The 22,480-nt window shown below is 41.1% G+C and overlaps 1 protein-coding gene across 9 annotated transcripts in view; it reads right to left on the bottom strand.

Annotated features, from left to right (window-relative positions):
• GALNT11 (polypeptide N-acetylgalactosaminyltransferase 11) overlaps positions 1 to 20,856 on the bottom strand; it is a 53,192-nt gene extending 32,336 nt beyond the window's left edge. For 4 of the 9 annotated variants that reach the window (XR_009957542.1, XM_062568800.1, XM_062568802.1 and 1 more), the window contains exons 1-3: positions 13,612 to 13,672; positions 4,181 to 4,525; positions 350 to 473 (exon numbers count right to left, since the gene is read on the bottom strand). Coding sequence is in view for 8 of the 9 variants with exons in the window: in XM_062568800.1 (XP_062424784.1) it covers positions 350 to 473; positions 4,181 to 4,487 (431 nt within the window). In the remaining variant the exon portion in view is untranslated. Of the gene's footprint in view, positions 1 to 349; positions 474 to 4,180; positions 4,526 to 13,611; positions 13,673 to 20,780 lie in introns of those variants that run through there. The other 5 variants (XM_062568799.1, XM_062568801.1, XM_062568797.1 and 2 more) reach the window with 4 other exon arrangements.
• Between the last annotated feature and the right edge of the window lie 1,624 nt (positions 20,857 to 22,480).

Here is a 22,480-nt window from a genome sequence, read left to right as displayed (position 1 = left end):
GTTTTCTGAGGGCTTTACCAATCACATTCCCTTTCCAGTTTGTATTAAATTAAGTCTCTAGAGCAATATTAAAGTCAGAACAACAACAACAAAAACAGAATCCACACAAACACATACACACTACACACTATCCAAACACATAAACATGCACACTATCCAAAAGAATAAAAATTCTAACCCCAAGCACTCTGGCTTAAATGGCTGGAAATCTGCCTTTAGGGACACAGTATAAAGAGTATCTACCATAAAAGTAACATCAGAAAATGTTATTTACTGAATCAGTATGTGTGTAATAAGCCTTTAAGCACATACAATTATACCATACTTTCTCCAAAAATTAAGTACATACTTTGCATCTCTGGTATCAGGTACTTCCCTGTGGTATCCCAGCCGGTTGCTGATAAGCATATTGAAGGCATGCTTCTGATAGCCCAAGTCTCTCACCTCCTGATCTTCTTCATTAAAAATCATCCCTGCAAAAGAAACATGCCAAGATCAGTTTACGGGCTCAAAAATATCCTTTGGAAACAATCAAGGATTGAAAATCAGGCTTTGACTTCCTTTAAAACCCATCATCATCTTCAGGAATCGCTTTAGCCTCTGGTTTTACAAAGTGCATTTTTGTGCAACTATTTTAGTTTCTACCCCTCCAATAGGTAGTATTTATGAGTAGTCCTTGCAGCTGTAATAAAATGAAATACTCTCTAAAGACTGATTATTCTGCTGTGTTTATTAGCTCTACCAGGCAAGTCTCCTTCTTTTAAATAGCCTCTGATTCTTACCACGAACTAAAACCCCACATCAAACAAGCAACAGAGGATAGACTTTGGCCACACAATGCATCAGCTGCTATCCAGATACTTCCAGACGAAGATTTTGGAAGCAGATTTTTCAAGAGAGAAAAAGAAAAAAAAAAAGGAAAAGAAAAAACCACATTTATAAAATCTTATAATATGACTCAAATTTCATGTAGTTTTTTTGAGGTCTGCAGAAATGTAAAATAGACATTCTAGCAGAAGCATCAACTGTTGCTGAGCAAGGCAGAGACAGCAATCACCAGCACAAATTAGTACCATGTTAGTGGCAAAGGTGAAATCCTGAATGCCACCCTGCCATCCTTGACTCAGTGCCACAGTCTCCTCTCTCTCAGCCATATTCTTACCAAGGCAGAGAGAAGCAAAATATTACAGTGCATTGAATTCTTACAGAAAAGGGGAGGAAATGCTAAGAGCACACAGAAAGATTTGCTTTCCTTACATTCTCCTATCCGCTAGACACTTCTGCTACAATTCAGAAAGCTGAGCAATGTTTTGCTGTCTCAATTCAAATGGCTGCACAGAATGAAATGTAGATGTCCTCTACAGCTAGTACCAAGCTACAGAGGCAGTTTCACTGAAATTTTAGTGCAAGTGAGCAAGAATCACGTGATCCATCTCCTTTCACCTTGCCCATCATGTTCATATGGTTCAAGATCTGAGGAAAGTTATTAGCAAGGGAATCGCTCATTCACTTGCTTCCATACATTCAGGATAATTTAGGTTGGAAGGGATCCCTGGAGGGCATCTAATCCAATCTCTTGCTCAAAGCAGGTCCAATCAGATCAGGTTGCTTAGAACTTATCCAGTTAAGTTTTGCATACCTCCAGTATCTCCAGAAATTGAGATTCAGCAACCTCTTTGGGCCCCTATTGAAGTATTTGACCAAAATGAAAATATTTTTCCTCTCATCCAACTGAATGTTTCCTGCATTCCAACTTCTTGTCTTAACACTATGCACCTCAAAAAAGAGTTCAAGTCCATCTTCTCTACAGTCTCCTATTAGGTACTTGTTGACTGCAATGAGATCAACATTTAGCCTCTAAGGCAGAACAAAACCAGTTCTCTCGGTCTTTCCTCAGACCTCATATTCTCCAGTTTTAGAAGAGCTATGGCAAAAGCTAGCTGAGCTCAAACTTGGAGGAAAAACAAAAACAAAAAAAAAAAAACAGAAAAATGTTCTGTTGTGTTACAGCAACAGTATTTACACACAGGGACAACATGAAGATCTTCCCAACGGAATTCTGTGCACCCAGATTCTCATCATTTACATTTCCTACACTAGCACTTTCAGTCTTGAATGTAGCAATGGCAACACACTGCACTGGGAAATATCTCACAGGTAGACGCCGTACATTTGTGCGGGACCAAGCTGGAAGTGCTGGGTACTGATATCTGCAAAAGATGTGGGATACACACAGCCTGTCCTGTGCTGACTGATGCTATTAATCCCAAAGATGAACGCTCCCACTATGGATAAATTGCATTGCAGGGGGGTAGGAACGAGGTCCAGTCACAAGGGTCAGTGCCTCTCTTCAGGCACCAGTGGTCCTAATGGGATAAAAGTCAGTCCCTCCTTTGAACTACATGCATTGCCAAAGCAATGTTTCCAGCTTGTCTAACACCCAACTCATTCTTGCATACCCAGCATCACAGCAACCTGTGCCACACGTTGTTCTATAATCCATCCATAACCAACCACTAGCTACTTTTTTTCTGATCTTCGAAATACAGACGAGAAGTAACTACTATTTTTAGAACATTCTTGCACAGAACAATATGTAAAGTGTATGCAAAAGGTCTGAAAGGTTTCAATCCAAACAGCAGATCTAACCTCTTGAAAAATAAGGTTTGTAGTGGAAACATCAGCTCAGGTTTTACTTCAACAGTGTATTGTGGACTTCACAAATTTTTAAAAGGAAAAGACAACAGATTAATCTACCAGATTACAGATTGTTTCTGGCTATCATACAGCAACCTCCCCCCAAGGTCTTTTTAGATTTGCATGTTTATCACTGTTCTACCACATACAGACAGGAATCCCTTCACTGCAGCACCAAATCTAATCCTAACAGAGACCCCGCTGTCTTCTAGTGACTCATTTAGAATTTATCCTGGCACTGTAATTCCACTTGGCTTTCAGGAACCAAACAAGTCACTCTGCTTGAAGATCAAGGGACTTCTCAGCTAAGAGATCTGATCTCTTTCCTGGCTAGCACTGAAGAGCTGGAAAAAAATGGTCACTTCTGCACTGACTTACACTTCACTTGGCTCTGGTAGGTTTTGCAGTGAACTGGTAAACATTTGCAATCTCACAGGGCAATGCAAACCAGCATTTCATTTTGGAGAATGTTTTTCCACATATTCAGTCTCATAGGTCTAATGACTAACTTTGAGACTGAAGCGTGGTAAAGTTCTATACAATCTTGAGGCTGGGGATCCAGCATCCATCCAAAGCAAGGGCTGAGGACTTCAGTCAGCTATGTGAGTATTAAACTCCCAGCTCCAAAGGGAACTGTGCCATAATTCCCAAAGCAGCAGTGGATAATGATACTCAATACTCAGAACACCTACCTCCAGACTTCCAGCAAGTTTGCAATTCAATATGCCAAATGCCTCACTTTGCATATTCGAACACAGCAGAGAACACTAACTAGATGATCTCCAGAGGTCCCTTCCAACCTTACTGATTCTATGTTTCTAAGCTATAAGCAGCTAAATATATGAAGAATTTTAATTAGTAGTTGAGGACAAACCCAAATCACCTCATTCATGAAACACGTTTAAAAAAAACAAGTGTGTGGACCCCAGATTTACTTGCTGGTAAGAAGGAAGCAGAATTTGGTCTGTATCACTGTCATCTCAATAAATCTTTCATTGTAATTTTGTTCCAAATCTTTTTGTGCAGATGATTTCATACTCCAAGGATGTTCTCTCAATCAATGAGTCCCCTTCACTGTGTCTTGCTATCAAGGAATTTAATTACTGCACATGAACAGAGTTTCTTTATGGCTAGTAAAAACTTACATATTTAACCCCATAAAAAAGTAAGATCTGAAACAAGAATACACTGACTCTTCCAAAAGGGAGAATTACAAAGGTAATTGTTTTGCTGTAATTCAGCCTTCCTCTTTAGCACTTATGCAGCAAAGCCATATATGTTAGGAATAAGGTACTTTGAACTAAACACGGCAGGGTAAGTTTCAAGTAATTCATAAAGAGGAGAACTACCAGTACAACCTGCATTTTAACAAAGATTTCATTACATTATTTTCCCCGGGATCCTTTTAAGAAAAACAAACTTATTAAATCAAAAGATGAGATGAAATACTAAGTTCTTGTCACCAAAAATGAAAATCACTTACCCATTTCAGGAGAAAAATCTACCTCCCCCTTCACTCGCTCCTGGACACGTTTTCCAAAAGAATTTCCTATCTTGTTTCCTATCTTGTTCTCTTTCTGTTGCAATGCAGGTATATGAACTGGCCCCCGGGTAAAACGGGGGAAGAATTTTTTTGGAAACGGTCTCTGAGGTTCTAGCCCCTTGATGGGCACATTCTTGAAAGACTGGGTCTCTTCACTGAAGTTGAAGTAAACAAAGAGCAGGAGTGTCCAGGTCACGGACGTGAAAAGGCACCCATAGCAGAAATAGCGAAGTGTGACACTTCCCATTGTAGACTCAGCATCATTGAGGGCCCATTCTCAATTACCTGGAAGAGAATAAAACATGCATTTGAGAGTGTGGCCCGTTAACTCATCAGCTCTGTACATTAGAGAATACGTTCTATAGGTTACCTTTCCATTAAATAATTTTTGTAACAAACTGTAAACATAGCCCTTAAGAACGAAATCCCTTTTTGCTTTCCCATTCACAAAATAAACATGGCGGCATTTTACTGAGGCTGCGTAGCTACTACTGCTTTAAAACACAGATCAAACAGTGATGAAAAGCACACTGTCACCCTTATCACAATGAAAAATAAAGATGATTATTACTTCCTCAGAGCAGTTATCATCATCTTTCTTCCACAACAGCGTATGCCTCATATGCCTCCATTCTTTTAAACATATCATTGCTTTAACTAAGTATATTTCTAAGCAGGAAATTGATTTTTGCAAGTGCTGCTCCCATCCTAAAGTATGGAATGACAGATTATGGACTCAAAGCTGAACAGTTTAATCCTCCATGCCCCATATTTAAGAATAGCCATCATGAGGGTCTCCAAAATCCACCACGAGGTTCAAATGAACAAACGCAGAATGAAGGTAGTGACATTTACACGTATCCTCTCATCAGGACAAAAGGGAACAGACACAGGATGGCAAAGAGGGAGAACTGCCAAGGCAATTCACTGGCTTCCTGCAAACCCCTGCAGACTCCGACGAGCTTCCACACTCGCCGGAGCAGATTGCCCCCAAAAACTGGAAGGAAGCAAACCAGACCAGTTTTATTGTGCGCACCCAACCACCAATGCAAGTTCCCAAAGGTACGCTGAAAATTACTACAGTAAGAAAATCCTGAAACAAAGCATATGGTATTAGTGATAACATTTTATTTATGGCCTAGGAGAACAAAGTATATTTTTTGGAATTTCTCATGTTTAAACTAGGCAAAAAGAAAAACAAAGAAAAACCACCACCAAAAAGCCCCATGCTGATCAGATGCCAAACCAACTCAAGAATTAGATCTCTCTAACCACTATCTAAACACAAAGAATTCTTTCCATAGCAACAAGTCAGGAAACCATTTAATTACCTTTTAATTATCAACAAGTTGATGTTAAGAAATCAGAAAATACTGGTGGTGAGTGCCAAAGTTTTACATTATTGTACTTCTCAGATTTCTCTAAACATCAGAAACTACCAGAAACCTTCTGGTCAGCCCAGCAGAAAAAAAAACACACACTTACAAACATAGATTATTCCCTTCTCGATGCGGAAAACTGCTAACGAGATGTAGATGGTGTTCATGATCCCGTAGAGAGCCATAAAAAAAGCCAGTTATTTTAGCAGTGTAATTCTGAGGCCTAAGTAATTTGTGTCCAGAAAGAGTACCTGTCAAAATTCAAACTCAAGTTTCCCAAAACTGCATCAGGTCATTATCTCCCTTCCTGAAAGAAAATTATCACAGAGTAAAAACAAAGCAAAGAAAAATCTTACCTGCTCTTTTTACATCAAACTCCCACACTTCTGCAAAGCAGCAACCTACGCAGCACTTAAGCCCAAGGAGCTTAAATGGGTTTTAAGCAGGGTTTAGATCTCATGCTGACCTTGCACACACAGATGAACTGCACACTCTGGGAAACAGGCTCGAACACCGCAGCACAGAAATATTGCTGCTTAACTATAACTTTAGGGCCATGAGATTAGTCAGGCAACAAATACTTTGAGGGAGAAATAATTCAAAAAAAACCCTTTTAGCTGGCAGACTGGTTTACCAGTTCAAGAAATGCAGAACACCAATCCCTGGTGCCTTATTCCCAGCGCTAGCGGCGGCCAGCGCCACACCAAGGTGAATCTAGACAAAAAATAAGGAAAGATGCAAAGGAGCACTATTAGATAAACAATTATATCTTCTCATCACAATAATTCTTGCCAGATAGTCTGCACACAATTAATGCTCATCCATAAAACAAGATCTGGTTGCTTGCCAGCTTTTTTCCCATGGTCACAAGATCTGCTATAAGACTTGTCCTAGCCTAATACGCTGCTCCTCTAAACCTGCCAGAGCTGTTTTTCCATTCATTGTGGGAACACAGCTTCACAATCCTAACACTGTGGCACATACACTCACATCGCGAAACAGGACTGTTCTAATAACATAATGATTACTCTAACAGAGAACAAACTTTTTTTATTTCAGAGCCATTTAAGGACACATCTACGCTGCAGCTTGCACAGGAAAAGCAAAGCTAACCCTTGCTATCTCAGTTGACAGGAGGAACACAGACCGGGCAGAGAAAAAAACATTATGCACTACGCACTTCTCCAGCCCATTTTGCAGCTCATGCAGAGCTCCATGTTGCTGCTGTGGCACATTTAGTCACACAAAAGTTGCAGTTTGTTGCAACTTGAGATACAGACATAACTGGATTAGAAAGGAAGGGATAAATTAGTAATCACCAGAGTGAAAAAAAAAAATCATCATCCATCCATCTCAGAAAAGGCTCTGCTCAAGGTGAAATCATGCACTTGGAGACCTACCAAGTCACTCTAACAAAAGCAACAAATGCAAACATGTGATACCGTTTCCACACGTTCCTTGCTAGAAGCCGAGCAGTCTCACTGTCTTTTCCCCTCCTTCACTGTTTTGCAGCTTTGTAAAAGGATACAAAAGTTGAAATACGGCACTTAAATGACAGAGCTTCCACCATGCAGAAGACTAGGCCCTTTCAGTAGCTGGTTGCTATTCAATCAAGACATATGGTAATACCTTTGGCAGGAAAACACAGAGTCACTTTTTATTTCAAGTTCCAAATGTTTTGGTAGAGATTTTTTCTTATAAATGCAGTGTGGGGGAAAAAAAAGAAGAAAGCACTGCCTATAAAAAGCCACATCAAGGCTTATTAGTTTACCTTAATCACCAACTCATGTATCACTCCACTATGGCTTTCAACCACTTCTACCTGCCACCAGTTGTAAGCAGTTACACAAGTCATAATCTGTATCAGAGCTGCTCACTCCAGTTTTAGACAGGATTATGTTGCTGGAACACATCTGCAAGAGATGTTGTGGTCAAAGAGGCAGTAGGTTTTCCAGCCCTGAGCAATGCCAGTCCCACGTGGGTCCTCCTTCTCCCTTGGCAGATCTCAGCGAAAGCTTCACACCATGCAAAGGGCAAGGAGTGCCGAGAGTGTTGGGCTGGAAGCTGCACCAGGGAAGCAGCTTTGCCAGAACACTCATGAGCATCCGTCACCACAGATTTGTCAGTACCACTCAAATCACAGCTGCAAGAATGCAAAAGTTCGTTCGCCAACATATCACAGCAGACAGTCACCTTCACTGAGCTCAGCTCCAGAAAAATCCAAGTCAGTGCCATCCTTCCAGCAAAACCAAGACTTAGGGGAAGAAGGTACAGAGAATAGGTATAAACGCACCCTGGAATTACGTACTAAACAGAGAGAAAAGCTGTTTGAAGGATACCCTTTTTCACAAGGACAAAAATCAGTATAAATCACTACAGAACACATTAAAACTGGAAATTAGAAGGTGACATTTTCCCACCAGAGAATGTTATTCTGGAACAGGTTCCCAGTAAATTCAAGGAAATTCATGGCTTTCTAATAGCAGGGGACCTGTCCTTGTGATCCAGGAGAGCCTTTTTAGTCCTGGATTTTCTTGCACACAAAGTACAACCATGTCGGTGCATCTCCTCCCTGCCCACACCCAAAATGCTAACAACCCTTGGCTCATTTCAGACTAATATTTAACCAAAAAAACAACCACCACACACTCAGTTGCATATATTTCAGATGGAAGGAGGAGAGAATATTCATCACTAGAACCCAGGAGAAATAGCTCATAGAGGCAGCCACTTGCCCTTGATTTATAATCTGATCCTTCTCCCCATTCCTGTATTTATTTTCTGCAAGCCCTCTAGAGACAGCAAATGAAAGCCTTTCCCTTTTCAGAGTACTCTGGTCTCCAGTTTTCTAGGCAACACACTTTACCAGTCTGCCCAACAACTGTCTCTGACTGTCTGTGCATGGTCACCATATTCTGATGGTTGTCTTAAGGAAGCATCCGTCCTCTCTCAGCTGGTTTCTCCAGTCAGGATGTTGAAGCTTAAGCATCAAAGCCAAACCATTACATTCATTTAAGCCAATAAGCTGCTCTCAAATACAGGAGATTCAAAGGACCTGTGTTTCATAGCCAAAATATCAGCATCTTCCTCAAGCCCGATAGAGGCTGCATGAGAAAAAGAGACACTGAAACTGAAGTTGTAGATTATATAAGCACATTTTTGTACTTAGCAGCCCTAAAGTTCAGGTAATGCAAGCAGAGCTAGCAGGTTTAAACAGTTGCATCTAAAAAAATTTAATCTGAAAAAGCAAAATTGCCTTATCCAAATAATAACACCAATACACTCCTAAGAATCACTTTTCACAATGTAATAAATAAAATGATACTGGACTCAGTTACCACTAAATTGCAAATAGGATTCTATCTATTTAATCAAATAGAAGTAAAAACACTAATTGCCGTAAGAAAAACCTCTAAATATATCAAGAAGAATTGTTTCATAACAGCACCTCCTACAGGTTTGATTGGTAATTTGGACTAGTCCTGAAGGGTCTATCCATTTCTTACCTTCACCTCTGAACAGCAATGCAGCTGCCAAAAGCAAGCCTTGAAAACACCTCAAACACACAATTCCTTCTTCCAAAAACGCAGGTAGTGAAAGAACATCCCAAATGAACAGAAGACACGCACACACCTATTTGCTTTCACAGCAAACAACATATAAATTATGATAATACCTTGAAGTATTTCACAAGCATTCATTAACCTACACAGCATCCTAGCAATACATGGGATTTATGGTTGATTGCACTGGTATACTTAGAAATCCAGTCATAGATAGTTCAACATGACAAACAAAATCATTCAAGGTGGCAGCATCTCCTATACCAGGAGATTAAAATCCATTTTGGAGGCAAGTGGGGTGATAGAAAAAGGAAAACATTACACAGTCTGGGAAACTACCTACTCTGCACCAACTCAATTAAAAGGGTTCAAGAGAATATGGCATCGTTTTCTGTGTATTTCTAAACAAATATTCCAACTTTCAGCCTTACTGCTCTATAGTGACTGTCATATACTTACTGTCTCATAGCTTTCCCACTTTGACAAAGCCTTGGAACAGAGTTAGCACAGTAGGATGCCAGAAATGCCAAGAGTTAAATATTTCTCTCTAATCTCTAAATTGCAGTACAGAAATCTCAGGTCCTTGCAGAAGCAGTAAATCATTGATTTTTTTTAACAGAAGTATAAAAGTTAAACACAAGTAACTTAGTAAAAACCTCCGAAAGTCAATCACGTGTAGAGCAGAAAAAACTCTAGGACTCTGTAGTCTCATGCTTTAGTAATTACGGAACAATTCTTTTTTCCACATCTGACTAACTTCTTGCAACTTCCTCAAAACACCAGCATAACATTCAAAGCATTCTTCAAACCCAGTAACTTTTACATTCATTTAATAAGTGGCCCAGTGATACAGCTTGTTCCGCTGGACAGCCGGTAACAGTTTGCTGTTAGTAACCTGGGTAGTTCTAACACTGACCCGGTGTGAAACTTCCATATATATTTTCTTTTCCCCCATTAAAAGTCAACTGCATTTCACAACACTTTGGCTTAAAGAGCAAAAGCAGTTACAAGATCTTTAACCAGCCACTGCTTAAAAGCCAACATTTGCTTGGATGAACCTCAACAGTTTAGCAAACACCTTATGACTAGGTATTTCACCACTGTGCCAAAACTCACTTTTGTCAGGGCCCAAACAGAGGATCAGCTTAACCTCAAAGTTTTTTGAAGTAGAAGTCAGAATTATTTGAAAAAAACAGCCTTGATGTCTGATTTTAGTTTTTCCAAGAACAGCTTTTCAAAAAGATTAAAAAAAATTTAGAGATACAACTCACACTTCCCAGATTTCCTGCAAGACAGTCTATGTATTTTGGACCCATATTAAGGGAGGAAACAGATGTATATAATCTTCATTTAAGGAAAATTCTATTAAAAATGACTAAACTAATATTTCTTCTCTTTCTACAGGGCAATAGAAAGAAGACAAATTTGGGTATGACCTTCTATAGATGCTTTTAATTTTTATTTTGTTGTTTATTTTTGGAGGACAAAAATGAGGATGATAAAAGTAACACTACCTGTAAATGCAAGATTTTGCTCTATCAATAGTCTTAACTGTTTATATATTTCTTAGCCTCCAACATGTCACAGCTACCATTATTTTTCTTCCAAAAGAGCACTAGCATGAACACGCTTTAGTTTCCTTATGAAGTCACTAGCAAACAGCAGCGTTAACAGTATGATGAACAGAGGTCGGGTTAGAAAGAAATAGTACTCCACTAACATACACATCACACAAGAAATAGAAGCCATTCACAGTAGCTCCTACGGTAAATACTGGTTGGAGAAACAGGCCGGCAGGAACTGCCTGGCATTCAACAAGGATAAATGTGAAGTCCTGAACCTGGGACAGATAACCGCCCTGGCCACTGAGACAGACTGGGAAGCAGCTCTGCTAGAAAGGACCAGAAAGGTCTGACAGAATGCAAGCCAGAATAGCATCTTTGCAGTAAGGACAGCTGGTAACACACCAGCTACAGCAACAGGAGCACAGCCAGCAGGCCAAGGGAGGCAGTTATGCCAATCTGCGCAGCACTCAAGACCATATGTGGAGTACCATGTCCAGTCTGGGATTTTCCAGTACAAAAAAGATGTAGATAAACTGGAGGAAGTCAAGTGGAGGGCCACCAAGCTGGTTGGAGGCTGGAGGACTTTTCCTGTGAGGAGAAGCTGAGGGAGCTGGGAAAGGGGATGGCATGGGAGGCTTAACAGCAACCTCGCAGTACCTATGGGAGGTTATCAAGAAAACAGAGTCAGGCTCTTTACTGAGGTGCAAGGTGGGAGAATCAAAGACAATGATCTTAAGCTGAAATAAGGGGATCTCCCAACTGGATATACGAAAAGGGGGTTTGTCCTTGAAGATAATTAGGCACTGGAACAGCCTTGCAGGTTTTCAAGACCCAGCTGGACATCTTGAGGTACCTGCTTTGAATTCAGTGTCAACTCCAGTTATAGCTGGAGGCCCCAAGGCCCCTTCCACCTTGAATGATTCTGAGACATTATAAAGATCTCGGAGATAAGATACATCACTCCTTGTTTTACAGATGAGAAGACAGATGCAGCTGAAAGCTTGAAAAAAAAATAGTTCACTAGCTACAAAATTAAGAGAGACTACTATAACTCCAGGGACAGCAAATCTCATTCACAGAAATATATCCTGAACCAAAGTCTGTCCTCTTGCATAAGATCACTGCTCTCATTCATTTTAATGAGATGACACATTAAGATCTATTTTTACTTAGCCTGAGCATGTGACTTCTAAGGGCAACTTATGAAGCTCTGAAAGCCAACAAATGATCTGATCAGTAGGAGCTACCAGTTATTAAGAACTTGAGAAATCAGACTTTACATATCTCACCTAAGATCACATGCAATCCGAGAAAAGAATAAGATTTGAGGAGTAGGAAACTTAAAATTTAAGTTGTTGCTGTAGAACTATCTTTCAATTAAGAATAATTAGCTACATGACATTAAACTGCAGCAAGTAGAAAGTTTATACAGCCAATGATGTTTTATGGAAAATTTTTAAATTGATCACCATTATGAACTAAGGTTCCCACTTCTCATTATTCTGCCACTGGCAAACTGTTCACTTACGTATCCTCATTTGTATTTCAAATCTTGAACTTTAAGCAGAGCACTGCAGTTTTTAAACCTATAGACTGTATATTGGAATGTGTCCTCTAGGAACATGACTTTGCTTATCAAGCATTTTGGAATTTCTCAAATGCAGTACAAAAGCTTTACTTAAAAGGCGGTCGTATCAGAGTGAATGTAAACAAAATTCAGCTTTTTTTTTTTTTTTTTTTTAAAAAAAAAGCTACTTCTTTATCTACCTTCATTTGAAATGCTTCCTTACTGATAGAGTTTAATTTCTTTAATCTATCTCTCTTTGTCAACAATAAAAACATACCGGATTTTTATTTTCCTTATTGATATATGACATCTTTATGCTAAGAGATTCCTCCTCTCCAAGAAGTAAGATTATTTCATGAAGTCACTCATTTAAGGGTACAAATTAATTGCAAAAACCAGTTATAAGCTTTGGAAGGAAAAGTTTCATAACAGTCAGAATCTGATGTTAACCAGCAACAGAACAGAATGCTAGTTTTAGGTACAATCAGTAGTACAACATTGCATCAAGAAGATTAACATAACAGTCCAGCTGGCGATTAGAGAAATCAAATACATTTGGATTAGAAACACTAGCTTATCAAAATCCTAGAACTCAATATTGAGCAAATAAGCGCTATACAGTAGCTGAGTTTATCACACTGCTACAGCATCCCAATTTACCAGGGCACAATAATATGCATGGAATTTTCTTACCTGTCTCTCTAGCAAGCATGTTGCACTGTAGAGTTGCTCTGCTGGATTTTACTTTAAGCCACCTGGCATATAAATGCATGTCATACCATTCACATAGTCCTAAAAATACCTTCTTCCCATTGTTTCAATTGGAAGAAAATATTTATTAGCAACTAAAAGGATTTTTCCCCTCCACTGGGGAAAGCAACTCTCAGAGAAACCAAACGTTCACATTGTTTCTCCAAAGAAAAGCACATGAATTTTGTAATAAGTCACAATACTAATTCCCTGATTAGTCCTTCATTTTTCATGTACAGTTTAGAAAATTGTAAGATTAAAAAAAAAGATAACTAAATCTTTAAGGGAGAGATGACTGTAAAAGCAGTTATCTAAACATTAGAGTTTATAATTCTCCAGTGTTACATACAAATACAAAATGTTAGAGAGCTTACAAGGTCAAACAAGCAAGCAAGCTGCTTAATACTTTTTTTAAATGTTTACGGTCTATTTAGCTGTCTATGCATAATGTCTGCAAAGCTCACTAAAATAACAGTAAAAACAGAGACATATGCAAAATAATTAGTAAGACATACTTCAGCATAAGCAGCTGAAGAAAGACGCTCACCTTCTTCCAGAAGAGTCGGCACTACAGAAGCAGTGCAAGGTTACATCGTGAAAACGCATTTCCTGCGGTAGCAGTCAAACCCAGCTGGTGTCTTCATTCTCAGCAAACAATAAAACACGGACCCTGAAACTTAACACTTTGTTGCTGAGCACTGCTTCCCAGTCCTAACTGGGACCGAGGTAACAAACACAAGTTTCTCTATGGCAACAGGATAATTTGGATGAGTCTTAGGACATGAATGCTACATGACTATTTCTCACTTGACCATATATCCTCTGCCAAAAGCACAGTGAGCGGGGGTTTTTGTTTTAACTGATTCACGATCCGTGTTTGGCAGCATAAGCAAGGCTGGTCATTTTACTGCTAATCAGTAGAGAAACATGATCAGTCAGTGTATTCCTGAGGCATCCTTCATCATGCATTACAGACTGTAGTTATGTCACAGAAAACTATCGCATACAAATTTCCATTCTACAGTTCTTCTGTTCCTCGTTTTTCAAATCACTAATAGTTTTAGAGAACTCCTGCATTTCTACTGAAATTTTCCAGGTATGCTTTCTGTTTGAACATATCTTCTTTTAAAAAAAATAAGCAAAAATGGTTTGGCCTATTTTCCCCAAGCAATGTGAAAGCTTGCAAAATATTTTCCAAATTAAATAAATGAAAATTCAGAGACTTCTTTTGTACAGCTTTCCTGCCAAAAACACTGGCAGCAAAACAGACCTCAAAGGACTTTTCAGTGGGACAACAAAATTAGATTGGGTTTAAGTCTGTGAACAATGACCATGGATACTGCATTTTACAAAAGTTTTTTGCAAATCCCAGTTCTGTGATTAACTCAAAGGCATCGACTCATGCAGAACTCAGTGCAACACTAGAGCCAACAGCTGCATGCAGGAAGTACATTAAATGCACCTGCAATCTCACACTAGAAACTTCACAGAAGACTGTAACTGGACTGGTATAAAGTGCAAATCTGCTGCACTTAAAATTGTAGTACTACAGAATCTGAGACTCTCTAATGCTGGTATCATGGGAATGGTTAAGTTGCATGTTATCCTACAGCACTAGATCAAATACTTTATAGACCTCCAAGACTATTTTCCACAAATCATACACAGCTCCTTGATTTCTCTTTTGTCTGCTGGATTTTCCTTTACAACATGCAGAAACTTCCCAGAAACTTCCATTTCTTTTATATATATATGTGTGTGTGTGTGTGTGTGTGTGTGTGTGTATGTATATATAAATAAAATGATAGAATGGTTATGTTTACACCCCAGACACATTACATTCATTTACAGTCAAACCTCTGAAACCATAACAGGTAAAGTAACACAGTTCGCCCCAAATACTGGTCTATGACCTATGTACTGTGGCAGCACAGTTTACCCCTGCAACTTAGTTTGATTAGCTCTGTAACAAACATCTTATTGAATCCTGAATAACCGCTATTAACGCAAACACACAATATTTGCTCAAAATAAAGATGAAATGCAGCAACAAAATTATGAGTAAGGTTAAAGCAAGTTAAGGTTTGCTACAAGTCCACAAAAGCTGAGGAAAGCATTTAACTCACTAATCTGCTAATAATTCTTTACTCCTGTTAAGTTTCTCTATTTGTTGAAGAAATGGCACAATCTTAAGAGATATCCTCAGTATGTTATGCTCTAATTTAGCTTTTTTTTGATTGGTGCCCATTACTAAAATCTGTAAAAATCTCTGGAAGTAGTAATAAAAACAGAGTTGTACTGAACTCAAGGCTGATTTGCATTTCTGATGTCCAGAAACAAAAGTCACCAGGATTTACTGCCTTCAAGCTTTAGCACAGAGTCCACAGTATGCAGACCATATGGAACAGCAGAGGCGTGGGACTCATTTTTCACAGTAAGCAACTCTTCCTCAAAGAGAGCAGAAAAAAGTCTGATAGCCTTCTTGCTTTCTAACCCACTTTTTACCAGCAAAAGTTTTAAAGTAATTTCTATATACAGATTACTTGTCCCATTTGCTCACTCATTAAAGAAAGCCTGAAGATATAAACTAATTTCAGTCCCAGATACTCTCTTCATCTCATTGACCAAATCTGCACGGTTAAGGCATCAGACTGAGCCAAGGGACATCCTGGCTCAACAACTTGCTCTGCTGCAGATGTCGATGAGATCCCAGGCAAGTCACTGTATCAGTTCTGACCTATAAAACTCTGATACAGTAAAACAAAAGTATCAAAGACTCCAAGACCACAGCAACAGAAGATGATACAAGTATTGAACAGAGCTCTGGGTTTAAGGAGCAATAACCCATTCCGTCAGCTTCCTCAGCGTGCCTTCCTGGATTATACTATCAACCTCTTGCATAGGAGAGGTCTTCCTCTTTTTCCTTCTTTAACAAAATACAATATTATAGTACTAACAAAAAAGGTACTATTGGTTCTACAAACATGTCTAGAGTCAGAGTCAATGTAAGCACTCTCACTCACGTATCTAAACTAAGCTATCAAGTTTAACGAGTTTATATTGCTAAATGTTGTACTTGACAATAGGATAGGGAGTTTTCCAAATATGTAAGCAAACAGACCTTCTATTGGCATGCTTTGGTAACTAAAATATGGGTTTTTTAAATGACCACTAACAGTAGGACTAGAATGATAAATCAATAGCATATAGAAATTTCATATATCATGTAGAGAGACAACTGTTGCAATTTACTGTAAAAATTAGTTTTCTCAGATTTCCTTCTACATGATCTTACAGACTCACTTCCCTCCTCCAGAGAAGGTTCTTTGGGTAAATAATTGTGGAGGACTCATTTTCCACCCTCTACTGGTCACTTTTTTTCCTGCTCATCTATTGCCAATGTTTTAAATGTGAAAACATACTCAGGATTTTCATACTGAAATCAAGCAACAAAGTAAAGAGTAGAGCAAAAGTACATTTTCCTACTTTGCCAGGAGCCATACTTTCCCACACACTGATAGCGCATAAGGTTAGCACGCAACCCAAAAGTTTTTCTTCTCTTGTTCCACAGGAAATTAGTCTGAGTGTCTGCTGACAAAAGAAGCAGACACTCATGCTAACCATCAAAATTAAGGCATTCCAAGGATTTTTAATTAGTCTTCCTTCCATATTTCTGTGGCTTTCTCTTCTTTCCCATCTCCTCTCTTCTTTCCTCATGAACTGCTGCTGAAAACATGCCAATGAAGAAACAAAGGTACACTTCTCCCAGGAAATAAAAAACATTCCTCGGTTGCATATAGAACTTTAATTCAGTCTTACTCCTTTAGCTTGTTGGAATGCTCCATAGCATGTCTGCAGAGTGGCAGTTGCTGCGACTGTAAATAGAGAAAAGATCCAACATTCCTTCCTTCTCTACCCATTCAAAAAAAAATGGAGAAGAAATTTAAAGAACACTTTAAAAAAATCACTAAGAAATACACAAAAGGTATCAAGGGAGACAGTGATATCATTTTTTTCTGGATATTACACTTCAGGAATTAGCAAAATAGTCAGCTTACTAAGACTGATTCATAAGGAGTTGGGTGTCAAAACAGGATAGAGTTTGGTGCTTCCTGGGAAAAGATCTCTAACCTTCAGAGGCGATCTTAATTAAAATAGAGATCCTAATTTAATCCCTGTCTGTACAAGAAGGTCTATGCCATTTAGCCAAGCTATGTTTGGATTGTTTTATATAAACCAAAAACAAGACCTCCAGGAATATGTTCTTAATATTCACTGAGCTACTCATTTAAATCAGTTTGGCACGTACCAATCATTTATTGAGGTATATTGTTTTTAGTATGCCTCTGCACGTTTTGTATTAATCAATTTAAAATTCAACCTCTTGAATGGTGCAGTGTCTCATGGGTAAGGTCTTGGGACAGATGTAAAGTAGTTAGGGCAGAAAAACAGTTACTTCGTATCAGCTGCTTTGCAACATTTCTTCATGCATATATTCTTTCTCTCTTGCACAGCAGGAGAAATTTTTGTCAAGGCAGCTTGCCCCACAGCAAGAGGGGTTAGAGCATGTACACTTTAACTGTAGCACAGGCAATAAGCTTTAACTTGTTGGCCATGTAAAATCTTTAATTTCAGAAATGCACAATCTTGCACAACGACTACTGCCCCAAGAGAGAAAAATAAAACAGCTCACCCACTGTAAACTGAATTCAGAACTAATAAAGACATCTTAGCACCTGCCTGTGAGCAGTATGGGATGGTGGGGTCTGGATTCCTCCCCAGCCTGCATACCTATGTCTTGCTCATACTACAATACATACACAATGCTGACTCACATGAGAAACATGCCAGACCACAGCTGAAGGATGTGGTAGATCCCATTAACTCTTCCTCAGAATGAGCTGAACAAATGTTTTTAGTCATGTTGCTAAACACTGGCTTAACAGCCAAAGTCTTGGTACTGACAGTACTTTGTAAAATAGCAGTGGCTGCAACAGTAGATGCATTCACCTCCATACATTTTGGAAAGAAATCTTAGATAAGAATCAAGAGTTTTCCTGCTTCCCACATCCTAGCAGAGGCTGAATCAAGCTTCACAGTTTCTGTACTTGCAATATGCAGGTGTACTTTTGCTGATTAATAGCACAAAATCAAGCTGTATTGCATCACTTCTCCAAAACAAGCAGAAAGAATGAATTACTTGAGTTTAGGGATATATGGAAACAGTAGCATTGTCGAGCTAGGTGTTGAGCTATTTAGAAAGCTGATAAATGCAATTGCCAAAGAAAGAAACAGTTATATTTTTTCAAATTTGACCTTGTCTCTTCAGCTGTAAATCTCCTCTTACTTTTCTGCTTTAGTAATCAACACAGATGCCACACTGCTAAATTCAGCCTGCCAGCTGCTCAGTCCCTACAACCTTTTTACAGTACCTTCCAAGGTAATACAAGTAAAGCAAGTACGATCCTCCCTCCTTCTTTTCACCCCTGAGTATCCTATTCTTCCTCGCTGGAAGATTTGCAGTTCCCATTGTTATTGTCTGCTCAGTTACTTCTAATTCTCTCAATCCAGTTTGCCCCACTCCACAAACATGCCCTCTAATTATTATAAAAGCTCTTGTTTCTTTAGCATTTGCTATCAGTCTACAGTATTTACTAGTCTATACTTACCAGTAGAGAAAAGTTTCTATTAATTCACCTTTATTTCCCTAACTCTGCCGTTTTGGAGCTGTCTTCCTCCTAAACATCTGGAATCTCACCTCCTGTTGTTTTACGTCACTATAAAAATGGTGTTCAAATTCACCTGTTCTCACAAACTACTGTTACACAGTAGCTGATCAGGAATTCTTTCCAGTTCTATCCCTATGCATAGCACAGTATTGGTTTTTCTTCTCCAGAACAAAATGATTAGATGGTGGAAGACAGGCAACAGGCCCCAAAAACCTGCAGTTAGACTCTCTTAAACCCAAACACATGCTATGTAGCCTGCTAGCTTCCTCATCTGAGGCTGAGATGAAGGCTCATTAGAGCTGCAGTGTTATTTCTTTCCTTCCCTGCTGCAAAAGGGCTCCTAAAACTCTGCAGGAGCTTATCTTACCCAGAGATGAGGAGAAGCCTATGCAGAAGGCATGCTGTTCTTCAGAGACACTGGAGGAGGCCAATGGCTTCTTAATCAAAAGCCTCTTATCTGAAACCACCTGGACTTCTATGCTGCTCTAGAACAAGGTCTGGGAATCCCAACTGCCAGCGAGAGGTTTGTACACCCTTGGTTGGGCACTGCCCGCACTTGTATCAGCTTAAACTAATTAGAGATCTCTAGGAGCATTTTTTTATTATTATTATTATTAAGATGGGATCCACGTGGGGGAGGAGGGAAAAGGATGCTAGATCAGGAAATACTCAGAAGCATTAGAAAGAGTAATCTGTAAGTGACATTTACACAAGAAGAGATCTGATCTTATATTGAAATACATTTTCCAGAAAGAAAAAACAATATCAGTAAATAGCAGAGCACTGATGATCCTGCCCACCTGCATAATTTCTGTACCAGCATTAAGAGATTTCACCATTCCCTCAAATGCACCAAAGCACAGATTGTTTACATAGCAACAACAGAGCCAAGTCACAAGGGGGTTTTAGGGTTTCTTTTTTTTAAAAAAAAAAAAGGGGGGGGGTTGCACTTTGTACTTAGTTATACAATAGAGTCCTATAATTGATATTGTGAAAACAGCCAGGATACAGTTCAGAAGAGAGGCTGTACTAAACAGCACTAGTGTTTTAATCCATCTCAGAGGCAGTTTTAAGCTTGCTATCTATGAAGCAGTGCCCAAAGGCGAAGCGGCTATCTGGAGAGGCAGCCCCTGAAGCCGTGCTCGCTTCCAGGGCCAGACCGCAGCAGAGGAGAGCGAGACCCGCTCAGCCCCTGCGACAGGCAGCCCTCAGCTGTCTGGTTGCTTGCTCGACTGGGGCTGCTCTCACGCAAGCGAGGGACCAAGGAACTCCTCTGTCGCCTCGCACACAGCTTGGGAGGCTATTAGATTGCAATCAGCGTTTTCAGTTGCAGCCACCGTTATAAGCGGTAACACACACCAATAAAATAAAATAAAATAAAATAAAACAGCCACATGGCAGTGGGAGCTCGCTAGGAGGACCGGAGCCCAGCCACATTAAATAATGCACATTGGCAAAGAGGAAAAGAGAGCCACAGTGATGCAAACTGTACACTGAAAACCGAAGGGGAAAAAATAAAAAATAAAAATAAAAAGAAGAAGTGATTTAAAGATAATTTTTCTAGGCATAAAGCCAGGAAAGCTTTAGCGCGCCACCGCAGGCAGCCCATGCCTAGCTCTGCCCTCCGAGGGACTCGGCGACGGGAGCAGCGGCAGCAAATCCGCGCGGATCCCCGCGCCGGGGCTCGCAGCCCGGTCCCACGCAGGACTTCCCACGGCCCCCGCCGCGGGGCCGTTACACCGGCGCCCTTCACCGTGACGCCGAGCTCTAACCGAGCCTCAGCGCCCCGCTTCGCCCCCGCGCTGGCGGGATGCGGCCAGAAGCGGGGAAACGCTCTAGCGGAGCCGTCCCGGGCCGGGGGCGGCTCAGAACAACTTCAGCCGCCGCCCGCGAGCGGCCGCCCGGGCCCCGGCCCCCCCCGGGGCAGGCGCGGTAACGGTCGGGGCCGCCCTCGCGCCGCTACCGCCCCTCCCCCCCCCGCACTCACCGCGGCGGCGGCAGCATCGCCCTCCGCCTGCCCCGTGCCCTCAGCGGCGGCGGCGGCGCGCACCGCCCGCGCCGCCGCCCCACGTGACCGCCCCGCCCCGCGCGGGCCGGCGGCGCCACGTGATCGCTGCTCCTCCTCCTCCTCCTCCTCCTCCTCCCTCCGCCCTCTCCCCTCGCCCACGTGACGCGGCCGGGGCGCGGCCGCCATGACAGGTGGGGCACGGCCGGCCCGAGAAAATGGCGGCCGCTGAGGGGAGGGGGCGGCTGGGGTTGCCGCCGGCTAAGAAACACAGCGGCGACTCGGGGCTGGAAGCGCAGCTTTCCCCCCGCTCTCTGGGCTCGGCTGCGCCTCGGGCACCCAGCGACCGTAGCGCCGAGAGCAAGGCCCACCGGGTGCTCGCGGCCTTGCCTCCACCTCTGAAGACTAAAGCCTGCTCCAGTCCCTCGGGGAGGTGCCTGCTTTGGGCTTCGTGCTCTTAAATGCCTCCTGAATGTACCCGTGTTGTGGATTGCAGGGGAGGAAAGAGGTGTGCAGAGGTCAGGCTGAAAGGGGGTGACTGGGCCAGCTAGGGGCATCTTCAGCAGCGCCCTGGTGCATATGAGGCTGCTTTCCTCCTCTGCTTCAGAGGATGCAGGCACCTGTCTGACAGCAGCGGATATCCTAGTAGAGCATGTGCAGCTGCTCCTTTGGAAGCAATTCCCCTTTGTGCAAGTAATAAAATATTTCAGCTATAAAGAAAAAATAGTTCATACTGGTTGCTGGTTAGGTGCTTGGAAGGGAAAGGCCTGAAGTCAGTCTTTAACCACTCATCAGTAGGATTGTTTTCACCCTTCTTTTGGCCCAATGATTATTCATTGCTTGCAAAATGGGTAGGGGAGAGGTAGTGATAACTATAAGAGATCACCATCCCAAACAGATAAATTACCCTAAAATAACCTGAGCTTGGCAGTTAACCCTCTTTCAGCCTGGCCTCCGCACGCCTCTTTTCTCCCCTGCAGTCCATAACACGGGTACATTCAAGAGGCATTTAAGAGCATGAAGAGTTACATCCTCTCGGATAGGGAAGTTGAACCAGCAGGTTTTTCATATCCAGGATAAGTAATCCAACCATTGCCCTTTTAGACAAAAGGGTGGTGGAGTAGCTTCACCACTGACAGAGCTTTGTGCAGAGCCTGACTTGGGGGGTGCTCTTTAGGGGGTGAAACTGGGAAGATGAACCAACATGTGAAAACCAACGCAGCTGGGTGAATCCTGACTTTGTGCCAGACTTGCTCAGCACTGTCAAGACTAGTTTTTTGACCATACCAAGATGCAGAATTTGAGCTGCTTGCAGTGTTTGATAGCTACTAAGTGAGCTTTCAAGGATTGCAGATTTTATTTCAGTAAGGTGGAAATTAAGCAGAGATGACACCTGAGTTCGTTCTTTGGTACGTACTGCCCCTGGTATCCAGATGTTATGGCAAGGTGCTTTATAATAAGATGAACAGAGGAGAAGACAACTTGTCAGAAAAGCTGGAGCTTGAAAGCATTAAAGCATAGAGGCCAAAAAGTCTTTACATAATCAGAAGCTGCAGTAGTAGGAAAAGGAGTGACAGCTCATGGAGGCGTTAGTAAGCAGATGACAAGGAGGTTGTGGGGATCATGATGAAAGTAATGTGCAGTTACATGAGGTAGTCACATAGTCAGCATCCCTGTCAGTC

The sequence above is a fragment of the Rhea pennata genome, chromosome 2 (genome assembly GCF_028389875.1).
Source record: "Rhea pennata isolate bPtePen1 chromosome 2, bPtePen1.pri, whole genome shotgun sequence".
Lineage (NCBI taxonomy): Eukaryota > Metazoa > Chordata > Aves > Rheiformes > Rheidae > Rhea > Rhea pennata.
This window is presented reverse-complemented; position numbering and strand designations above follow the sequence as displayed.